The following is a 12395-nucleotide window of genomic DNA, read 5'->3' as shown; positions in this document are numbered from 1 at the left end:
CCTGGGTGGCTCAGTGAGTTAAGCCTCTGCCTTTGGCTCAGGTCTTGATCTCAGTGTCCTGGATCAAGCCCCACATGGGGCTTTCTGCTCAGCAGGGAGCCTGCTTCCCCTCTCCCCCCCAAAAACCCCCTTCTCTGCCTACTTGTGCTCTCTGTCAAATAAATAAAATAAAATAAAATAAAATAAATTTTTTTAAAGCCCTTCTAAAAGCAAATGGGGAAATAATCTTAAATCTCATAAAGTAGTATTGTCAAGTTGTCATCAACAAGCCTTATTTGTTTCCCTTAATATACTGCAGATTTCTTCAAGTTTAATTATGATACCATAATAATATTCTAAGTATTGTAACAGGGGAAATGTTTAATTTCCTTTAGGCTAGAACTTATTCTAAGAAGTAAAATCTATGTAAGAGTATACTGAATTATAATTCCAGTTCTCATATTAATAAAAACCTATCCAAGTTATTTTATCTCTGTACTACAGCAACACCACCAATTACTTCTTCCATAATCCACAAGTGTCAGGAATAATGAAATCCATAGTATAACATGCATTTCACAGCCCAAATTATTGTGTGCCTTCTGTTATCTTCTTCATTTTAAAAAACCCTAAATCAAAAAGAAAAAAAAAAACACACACACACACACACACACACAAACCCTAAGTCAATTTACTTCTCCCTTTTGTCAACCCAACTACTTACATAAATAAAACTATTACCTTAGGTATTTCTTACAAAGTCAATGAAAGGATACAAAAGGGCTAAAAAGAAGTATTAGGAGGGGGTCAGTCAGATAAAGAAAAGAAAAGAAGCCCTGTAATATGGCAATTACAATCTGTAAAGATAACTGCAGGTATCTTAAAAGACAGTATAAAAGGAACCTTTTAATTTTAAGCACATGAAACTAAGAAAATGCATCTGACCTATATGTAAAACAGGATTTTAAAATACTTGGTAAAAATTAACAAGTTACAAAGAGAAGATGACAACTACAAAAACAAAAGCCACACAAAATAGAGTATCTCAGTTGTCATGCGTTGGGTTTTTAAACCACGAATTATAAATCTTTTTATTACATTATATAGAATTTTCTAGTGTAACTCTTCTACATTTAATCTAAATAAACTACAATAAGAAAACAAACAGATAACCTATTAAATGGTTCCAAGAAATTCGGTGTTAATCACCGAGGAGAATCCAAGGAAAGAATGCATGACAAGGCTGTATTTAACCATTCTAGCGCTGCCAGGACTCATGTGTTTAATTTTCAGTTAAAACTTACATCTTATTCCAAGAACTGAGCTTTCCTAAACTATAAATTTAGAACTTCTACACTTAAGAGAACTGTAGCTCCACTGGGATGTGAATTTTCAATAAAACAAACCAGGCACACTGTCTACCTCCCTCTGAACCTCTAAATATTTATGATTAATAGTAAACCCAAGGAAATTTTATGTCAAAGATTACATTTAAATCTTCTACCCAGTAAGTCTCTATCCTAATTACCAAGAATTAGTGCCCCCAAGGACGATTTTTTATGTATTAGTTTTCCAACATTTTTGATTTCACTGTTTTTGATTCAAATTCACACAAATAGGGTCAAAGTTCTGTAGTCACTCCTTACTGAGGATGCTGCTGGCTGGCTTCAGGGTAGGAAGACGATGCTATGGCAGTAAGGCACAGTCTGATGAGCTGATAATCCGTAAGATACGGATTTATGTTGATCCATCCACATCTATCCACTCACGCTTATGTCAAAGAGCACTCATGTGCAAGACAATTGGTGGGGTTAAGGATTACAGCAAAGCTAAGATCGAATCTGTGATCTTTGCTTAAATGTTTTAAGCTCAAAACTAAAAACACCACAAACTCCATTTACATTAAAATGAAAAAGATTGGTAAGTTAAAAAAAAAATACTACTCATTTAAAACATGACCATTTGAAAGAACTTTCCTTTTACTCTACAAAAAGGCTTTATTTCAACCCCTGACAGGGAATCAAAAGGGTCAATGCTCCCATAAATGACACCAACAGTATTCCACAAACACTGGTGTATAGAACATAATCTTACAAATGAATTTGCAAGCTATAGCTAAGTAACTGGAACTAAACATTTTATATTGTGACCATTTCCTCGAGGTGTTTACCATTACTGTTGTATAAAAGTAGAGATCTAAAAGGCAAAACAAAACCCTACTCCTTTTCCTCTTGTAAAACTTTTGGGATTGTTTCTGCTTAAAATTAAAGTTAACCTATATATTTTTTCAGTCTCATCTTCTAAGAAACTAGCTCAAAGAGTTCTGATATCAAAAGTTGTATATAACCTCCCACAGAAGAAATCCACTTTTTTAAGCCCTCTGAACTTTTTCTGCTGCTTTCATGAAAGACCGCTTAATATTAAATTTGAACACCCAACTTTTCCCCTCGGGATTTCTTTGGAATAATTCCCCCCATTTTTAAAATGTGACAATGAATTTTGAGGAGAGACATGGCTAAGGCACCTCACTATCAGTGTCAAGACTGAAAGTGGCAGAGTATTAAACTTCAAATATATATATATATAAAACATAGTCTTAATAAAAAAAAAAACATTCATCAGGATTCACTAAGCATTTTTCCCATGTTCAACTAAGGTTAAAATAGTTATGATCATGTCTCAGGATAATCCCTTGGAATTTTTCAATATTTCTAGGGCTTCACTCAGCTTAAAATTTTTTCTCACATAAATAATCTTCTTGTGTTTTTCCCAACTCTGTTAAATGATTCATCTCCGAGTTACCAAAAGCCTATGTATCAGAATTTCTAAATAAGTCTGTTTGGCCCTCATATCATGATTTATATTCAGCTACTATAAGATTTAAGTCCATTGCAAATGTCAGTTAACCTTTCCCTCTTGAGATGTGCAGGTAGCCTGATTTGGGGAATTAGCAACTGAACTACTGAACTGGCTTTACTAAAACATTGTCCAAACCAACTATGCCTTCCTCACTGGTGATAGTTTAACTTGCTTCAACTGCTGAATCCCATGTAAATATAAATCATCACTGGGGACTATAAGTTGCATTAGCTAATTATCATGTCTGGCTTAATCATATAGAACTTGCTCTCTCTCAAAATGCCACAGGTCCAAAAAACAAAAACAAAAAACAAAAAACCACACCACAGTGAAAATGTCACCTGTGAATAGCCCAGGGCAAAAAATACACTATCAAAAGATTTCTGATTTGGGTTCTGTTCACTTTCTGATTTTACAAACAGGATTTATTTGTAATAATGGAGGTGTTTAGTGGAAAATGATATGGCCAATGAAGGGAACCCGAGTTGGAGAGAACAGGTCTCTTTGACCTATGTTATCCCAGAACTGCAAGAAAAGAAGTGGGGAAGAAGTCCCACATTGTAAGGGCATCGTATCTAGTCCAGTGCTTGGACAAACATCTGGGCTTTGGAACCAAGGGCAAGAGGTGATAACTAGTCTATAGTATCATTCAAAAACTCCCACCCCCCCCTAGTAAGTCTCCACCCCCCCAGATCCCCCAAGCGTGATTTTGCACAACAAGTTAAATAAAAGTAAACTGTTTATTAAAAGATACAGCAAAGGTACAGATACAGAGATACATACAAAGATACAGATATATATATATATTTACATATATATACAGTCTTGCTGTTTTCATGTGCACTGTACTTAGCAGCACATTATTTAATCAGGCAGCATTTTAATGGGGTTGTTTTGACACGTGGCATTACTACTGCGTCATTCTGACAAGATACAACTATAGCCTCATGGAAATTTCAAGGTGTGAATTCCACTTCTCCAACTTTTAATAGTAGCAAAGGGGAAGGAGAAGGGAAATAGGAGTACCAAGGCTGAGCATTAGGTTAAACACAAGAATTCCAAAGGGCCAAGGTAACACAGGGAAGGGAAAATGATTTAAATTAAAGGCTATCTGACAACAACCCAGAGAAACCATTATTTAAGGGCAATGGACTATGTATCCAAGATGCTCACACATCAGCCTACAATGACCTTTTCCAATCCAGTTCTTGTGTTGAACCTGAGGATCTGCCTCTCTCTGCTCAATCCCTCCACCCAGGGGATTTGCTACCACCAAAATCTAGAGCTATAGAGCCTTGAAGCAAAACGGGAAGCTAAATAGTTGTACCTTGGGCTACCTTCCCATAAGTGCAAGGAGGGCCCAATGTTGGGTAGGGATGTGATAACACTGTTCTCTGCAATTCGATGCTTTTCACTTTGTGGCTTGGTTCCACAAAGTGAATTGCATCGAGTTACTGTCAAATGAGAAGCTGCGGGTTGTTTCATCTGTCGTCTAACCCGGCCCTGCCGTTTAACCCGGCCCTAAGAAGAGTGAAACAGAATCCAAATCAGATATAAGGTAACAATAAAATGGGAGATTCAGGTATTAAAAAACAAAAAACAAAAAACACAATATTCCTCTTACTTACCTCAGAGGGCAAATTGCTGCTGAAAACATTATCATCATCTTTGTTTTCTTCACCATTTTTCTCTACAGGAACCCATTCTCCATACACACTATCTGCTTCTTTTTTTCGATGTTGCGATCCAGACGACACAGGAAACTCTTTCGTTAGCGTTACCTGGCTTTTTGGTGGAGTTGGCTTTGCTGCAGCAATCTAAAAAATAATGTATTTCCTTAATTAAAACTGAAAAGACTTTCAACATAATCGGAAAACAGTTTCATTCATTTTTTCTCACAGTACATAATCCAAAAATTAAAACACTAAATTCGAGTTTTATTTAGTCTCTATGCTGTTTCATCAAGCCATAAACTCTAATACTCACATTCAGATTGAAAAAAATGGGTTTGGGTTCACTGAGTTTAAAGGGATGATGATAAAAAGGAGGTTCTTCTTCCTCTTCGTCTGAAACATGAGGTTTATTCACTATCACATCATCATCTTCTTTACTCTGTGCGATCTGTTTGCATTTCTTAAAAAAATAAAAACAAAAAATAAATCTTACACTTTATATGGAATAAAATGCAATTAAAAAATCAACACCACATAAAATCAACTTTTAGCAATAAAACAAGATTAACAACAGGTTTTAGGTAAGTAACTTAACTTATTAGCTATTATTTAAACACACTCTAGCTGGTCAGTCAGTCAACAACATTTATTGAGCACCTACTATGTGCAGAGCACTGTACTGGGCACTGTCCAGGGAATACAAAAAAAAAAAAAAAAAAAAAAAGTAGAAGACATGGTCCCTGCTCCCAAGGAGCTTACAATCTAGTTCAAGAAAGAGAATTACATACACGTGAAATAACTGAGGAACGCTTTTACAGAGCAACACAATTAACAAGTGCAAACTGATATAATACAAACTGAGTACATAAGTGCTGAAACAACAAAAGCTTAAGAGAAAACAGAATCAGGCAGAATTTGGTAATCAAGGGCTATTCCTTGAAGAATTCTAAGCCAGATTTTCATAGTTAAGAACAAGGATTGGCAGGAAAAGAAAAAGAGTCATCCTAGTTAGATGGTGATATAAAGGTGAGAAACTTACTGGAAGAAAAAAAGGTCTGAAAATGAGGCTTAAAAACATAAGGGAAACACTAAGCGTTCACAAGGTTTTAGATAAGGAGCTGAGATTTGATGCGCAAATAGAAGCTTTCACTAAGTTCTTAAATTAAAAAAGTTGTAATTCATATTGCAATAAATCTAAGTTTGAAAACAAATTAAGGAACTATATGAACCCCCAAATGCATGGCAAAATAAAAAATGTGAAACTTCTCCAACTAGGTTAGATGTAATTGTCTCTCCATAAATGTTCAGTAAGTTGAGTCTCTAAAGGAACAAAACTCAAGAATGAAAAATAAGGCATGATGGAGAGGGTGTTAACTGATGAGGTCTGACACATAAAGCTAAGTCCATTCCTTCCCGAGAAGCTAAGGAACAGACTCCATTACCTGGCTTTATAAAAAGGTCAGAATAAATTTGGGTGGACTTGTCTATACAAGCAGAATTTGTCACATCCATCATCAATTGAAATGTTACAATAGGATAAAAAGCTCAACTGGCCAAAAAACACAGAGTATATACCAAGCTTGTAAAGGGGAACAGAATATATTGACAGTGGCAGGCTGGCATAAGGCTAGCCAATAACAAGTTTCAATATATGAAACAGCGTGATATTTCTGGATCCTAGCAGCAATATTTCAGCGTCCTCCCAAAAAAAAAAATAAAAATAATATTAACAAAACAAAGCCAAAAAAAAGCCTCAGTTGAAAAGATCAAATTCTTAAAAACAAAAGTAAGTGTGTTTAAAATATGTTACTGCCAAAACCCGAACCGCAGGAAGAACTGATAATGGCCGGCCATTATCACCAATGGCTGGTACCAAACAGCCAAAACCCGAAATGTTGATGCGTAAGAAGTTCCTTTCAGGCAATGGCCAGCTATTCTCATTAATTTCCAAGCTCCGGTGGCAAAAGATCATTTCTGAAGATTGTCTGTGTCTTTGCGTATATGCAGTATACTCGTGGCGATCAGTGAACACGTCGTGAATGGAAACGAAACTGTAGGCGAGCTTCTGCGTGTTGCTCACTCAACACCTCCTCCATTCAAACGAACCGTCCCACTCCTCAGTCAGTTTGGCTTCTAAAACTGGAAAGCAAAAGTAATGGGAAGTAACTTTTAGCTAGCGGAGCTTAGCCATCCCGGATAATGGCCTGCTAAACAGAGCTTCTGCCGCTGCCACATCTGTATTTCGGGTTTTGGCCACTCGGTGCCAGCCATTATCAGTTCAGCCCACAATTCGGGTTTTGGCACGCTCCAGAGTCAACATCACTGAAATAATCCATTTAAGAATGTAAACAAATTCTGTCTAGCTTACCTCAGTTAGTTCTTCTATAGTAGCTCCTCCTGACTTTTTAGCTACTTTCTCTTCTATTGTAGGTGGAGGTGCAGGCTTTAGGTTTGGCGGTAAAGGAACACCAGCCTTAGCACACATGGCAGCTGCATTAGCTTTGGCTATTTCAAGTAACTGAGCCTTATCTGGAAGAGGAAAATATAAGCAGTTTTCCTACAGGCTAATACACTTTGTATTATCTAAAGTCTGATATGGCAACAAAATTAAAAGCATCAATTTTCTGCCCTAATATACAGCTGTGATCAAATCACTCCTTGGCTGAGTTTTTAAGTAAATGACGCTAGTAAGTTGACATTTAGCTTCCCATTCAAATACTATACAAAATAGCTAAATTATACAATGGTCACTCTAACACACACACACACACACACACACACACACACACACACGGCATAGCCTTCTTTATTTTCCTATGATGCCCTTGAACTTTCCTTCTAATATCTGACATTTTAAATCACTCTTTAAGCCAAGTACAAGTGCCAACTCTTCTAACAGGACTTAAGTCAGAATTTAACACTTCTCCAAAGTGCCTTATCTATACCAGTACTTACAGTAATCACCACAATCTGTTTTTTTTGGCAGGTTATGATTTAGTAAAAGAGACATATATGCATTTTATCCACGTCTCCTCTACCAACCTATAATCATTTCAAAGATGTCATTCTATGAATAAAAAAAGAACTCAACTTTTGTTGAACTGGATGCATTTTCCCTCACTGTTCTGTTAGGGCCTTCTTCTTTGGACTGACCTAGAAATGTCCAATCTACTAAGGTAATGATAAATTATCCAGTACTACTGCAGGTAGTAATACACTAGCCATCAAGTTTTAATCATCCCCACACACTTATTACATCAAGAGAAACAAGTGCACTTCACTTTTTAAAGCAGATTATTAAAATACAAGTCATTTTAGTAAATTTGACTTTGTTTTGCTAGTATCACCCACCCAGATAAAAACTCCACACATGCAAAATTCCCTATTCACTTCCTTTCCGTTCTTTATCCCTTATACCAATCAGAATTACCTTCACACAGATTTAACAGCCCTGTGTTGCCATTTTCAAACATGTAACTTACTAAAAAAGAGATACTGTAATTTTAGGCCTATTTGTAAGAATCTATGTTGGAACAGATATAATAAAACAATTGAGCATATAAGCCTTGTCATTAACTAGACTTGTACTTTCTATCTTTATTTATGGAAGAGAGCTGAAGCAAACTAAAACTTTCAAGCATGAAAACACTTTGGTTCTACCACAGTCCAAAACAGGCCTTTTAAAAAAATTAAAAAAACAAACAAACAAAAAACCTTTAATTATAAGTGTACTTATCCCTACACAATTTCCAAATACAAGCAAATCTAATTACCACTGATCCTTGAGTAATGAGAAGGGTTAAAGGCACTGGCTGACTCCTGTGTAGCTGAAAACTGCATGTAAATTTGACTACCCAAAAACTTAACTCTGATAATCTACTGGTGACTGGAAGCCTTACTGACAACATAAACAGATCAACACATATTTTGTATATGTATTACATGCTATGTGCTAAAGAAAAAAAAATTTTAAATCATAAGGAAAATACAATACTACCACCTCATTTATCAAAAATATCCACATGTAAGTAGACCCATCCAGTTCAAACCCATGTTCCCAGAGTCCACTAAAGAAACTTAAAGACAGAAATACTTACTGTCAACCAATCACCCTTTTCTGACTCTAAGATCAGAAAACAATTATTTAAGACATTCTCTATTACGATGCCATTAATTAAAATGACTTACTCAAATCTGTTAGGCGTTTAGGTGATCTGCCTCTTTCAGAAGACCTGGACCGTTTACGGCGGATGGGAGATCTGCTAAACCTTCTTCTCAATGGTGTTCGTGATCTCCTTAATCTCACTGGTGAGATACTAAAGCTTCGTCTCCTAACCACAGACCTCGATCTTCTCCGGCGACTAGGGGTGCGGCTCCGGCGGCTTGGGGTGCGGCTCCGGCGGCTTGGGGTACGGCTCCGGCGGCTAGGGGTGCGGCTCCTACGGCTAGGCGTGCGGCTCCGGCGGCTTGGGGTGCGGCTCCGACGGCTTGGGGAAATACTAAAGCTCCTCCGCCCCACAGACCTAGATCTTCTTCGACGACTTGGTGTGTGACTCCGACTCCGACGACTTGGGGTGCGACTGCGAGCTCTAACTGTTTTCCGGTTATCCCTGGAACTTGATCTTTTTCTTTTTCTTTCCCTGGACTTTGACCTGTGCTTTGGAGATCTTTTGCGCTTCTCTTTTGATACAGAGCGCCTTCCTCTGGACTTTGACCTTGACCTGCTGCTCCTCCTCCTGCGTCTCGAACGGGACCTTGAACGCGTTTGAGAGCGATGAGACTTGGACTTAGATGATCTCTTCCTTGCCCTAGAACGAGATTCGCTGGTACGCTTGCGTGATTTGTGTTCAGAAGACTTGGAACGCTTACTTCGAGATCTTAATGAAGAGTCCCTTTTCTTCTCCTTCTCACCTTTGTCCCGGTTTTTGTTTTTCTTGCTTTTCTCATGTGTGTCCTTAACTTTTACAAAAATTTCATAATCATCTTTTTCCTCTGAAGACGACTCTGAAGCTCTTTCTGGTATACTGATTACAACTGGACTGGCAGCAGATTTGTCACGTTCAACCTCACTTGGAAGTAAAGGTCCCTCAATGCCAGCTCTAAGGCTTGTAAGACGTTCCATGTCCTTAGGAAGTAATGGTCTTACTAAATCTGCTTCATTAATATCATCAATAGTGGCAGAAAATCCTGAATCTGACTGTATCTCTTTAGTAGGGAGAGGTATTTCTTTATCTTCTCCACTGCTTTCTTTAGGACTGAGAGCAACTGCTAATGTCTGGTCACAGTCTTTTATAGATAATGGTCCTTCTGCATCCTTATTAATAAAGTTATTAGATGGTAAATCAAGATGAATGTCTTTAGCAGGCAAAGGTCCCTCTATGTCAGCTTCGCTACCACCACTAGGGCTAGTGGAAATGATCATGTCATGTTCAGTATCTTGAGCAGTTAAAGATACTTCAGCATCATAATTACTAACTGAACCAAGAGCAGATGCTATGGCAAATTCAATACCCTTACTCGTTCCCACTGCATCAGGTTCAAGAGCAAGAGGGCCAGCAGACGACAGAGTTCCTCCATCAGCTTCACTAACACTAGAGCAGGTATCCAATACTGTGCATTGTTTAGTCTCACCGATCGACAGAATATTCCCTTCACCAATTTCACCAACAGCACCAGTACTGGCAGCAGACGCTGTATTATGTTCCATCTCTTGAGCAACAAAATGATTGTCTGTTTTAAGGTCTGTATCTGTACCATGTTCACTTTCATATGGGTCATTCTTCAGGTGTCCTTCAGCATGTGGCTCTTCATCTGAATGCATGGGAATCTCCTGCATGCCAATCTCTGGAGCTGTATTTTGATCACTAGATAGTAAATTCACTCCTTTTACAACACTAGACTCCAGTATCATTGGTGTAGACTCTAAAACCATCTCAGTTGGTATTACTTGGGTCTGCTCTGAGACAGTGACAGCAGGCTCTGAAATTATCACAGTGGGTTCTTGGACAGGAACAGATGGTTCTGAAACAACTGTATTAGACTGAGGGACTGACACTGCTGGTTCCAGCACAGGCACAGTAGGCTCCAGGGCAGAAACAACTGGCACAGGAGTGGTAACATGCTCAGATTCAGCCAAGGCCAGGGTCTCCGGGACACCCTCAGCAGGTGTGTCTGGAACAGCCACAGCTATTGGGTCAGAGACAGCCACAGCTGTTGGGTCAGGGATAGCCACGGCTGGGGGCTCTAGGACAGCTGCTGCTGCTGGGGGCTCTGGAACAGTCCCTGTTGGTGGCTCTGGGACAGCCACAGCTGGGAGCTCTGAAACAGCCATGGCTGGCAGCTCTAGAGTGCTCTGTGATGCCTCTGGATTAGCTGCAGCTGGATCCAAGAGAGACAGAGACACCTCTGAGGCATGTCCTGAAGCTTTCATGGAATCAAAGGTTTCTGCTGTCTCAGACATAACTGAAGACTCGGATGCTAATACAGTTGGTTCAGCTGACATTATGGTAGTTTCAGATACCATGTAAGTCACCGCTCTCTCTGGAACAACTTGATGTTCTTCTGCTACTACAGCAGACTCTACAGGTGTTGATGTAACCGAAGACTCTGGCTCTAATGCTGGGTCAGGAACAGTCACAGCGGCCTCTGACGCTAACGCTGAAGGATCTGATGCTGACACTGAATAATTAGCAGGTAATGCCGAAGGCTCGGAAATCTCACTTTGACTCACAGAAGGTTCAGACAGCGACACAGACTCTTCAGGAGGTAATGCGGGCACCTCAGTAGGCCAAGTATTTTCAGCTGTTAATGCTGACTGCTCAGTAGGTAATGCTGGACCCTCTGGTGGTTCCTCAGGAGGCAATGGTGGTGTCATTGGTGGCTCCTCAGGTGGCAATGGTGGCATTGTTGGAGGCTCTTCAGGAGGCAAAGGTGGCACCATATATGCCTCCGTATATGTATCAGTATAAGAATCGGTGTAAGAATCAGCTGCCATAGACATCATTGAACGATCAGCAGTGTAAGATGACATCATAGATCGGTCAGCTGCAGAGTACGATGACATCATAGACCGGTCAGCAGCAGAGTAGGACGACATCATAGACCGGTCGGCACTCATGGACATCATAGATCGGTCAGCCATTGGGGACATCATGGAGCGCTCGTAAGCTGACATCATAGAGCGTTCGTAAGCTGACATCATAGAGCGCTCAGCCATAGGGGACATCATAGAGCGCTCATAGGCTGACATCATAGAGCGCTCATAGGCTGACATCATAGAGCGCTCAGCCATAGGGGACATCATAGACCGCTCATAGGACATCATAGAGCGTTCATAAGATGACATCATGGAACGTTCTGCAGCATAGGACATCATCATAGAACGTCTAGATGCTAACATCAGGGGTCTTGGTGCTAACCTATATGGCCTGGGGGCTATTCTATAGGACCTGGGTGCTATCCTATAGGGTCTAGGAGACATCCTATACGGATCAGGAGTTAGTCTGTAGGGATCATGGCCTAATCTATAAGGGTCTTGCCCTAACCTGTAGGCATCATGGCCTAACCTGTAAGGGTCATGACCTAACCTATAAGGATCCTGAGCTAACCGGTAAGGATCCTGAGCTAACCTGTAGGGATCTGGAGATTTTGAACCCAACATTGCAGAATCTTGGGTACTAGATGCTAACATCTGGGCATCCATGGAACCAGATGCCAACATCTGGGCATCCATGGTGCCGGAGGCTAACATTTGAGAGTCCATAGTGCCTGATGCTAACATCTGAGAATCCATAGAGCTAGTAGCTAACATCTGGGAGTCCATGGTGCTGGTTGCTAACATCTGGGAGTCCATGGTGCTGGTTGCTAACATCTGGGAGTCCATGG

The 12395-nt window shown here is 39.7% G+C and overlaps 1 protein-coding gene across 1 annotated transcript in view; it reads right to left on the bottom strand.

The window, feature by feature from the left end:
• SON (SON DNA and RNA binding protein) overlaps window positions 1–12395 on the bottom strand; it is a 33002-nt gene that overhangs the window by 13001 nt on the left and 7606 nt on the right. Inside the window, 4 exon segments of the mRNA XM_059392282.1 lie at window positions 4467–4655; window positions 4825–4971; window positions 6880–7040; window positions 8700–12395. The exon segment at window positions 8700–12395 is cut by the window's right edge and continues 10 nt beyond it. Of these exon segments, the coding sequence (XP_059248265.1) occupies window positions 4467–4655; window positions 4825–4971; window positions 6880–7040; window positions 8700–12395 (4193 nt within the window).

The sequence above is a fragment of the Mustela nigripes genome, chromosome 2 (genome assembly GCF_022355385.1).
Source record: "Mustela nigripes isolate SB6536 chromosome 2, MUSNIG.SB6536, whole genome shotgun sequence".
Taxonomy (NCBI): Eukaryota; Metazoa; Chordata; class Mammalia; order Carnivora; family Mustelidae; genus Mustela; species Mustela nigripes.
This window is presented reverse-complemented; position numbering and strand designations above follow the sequence as displayed.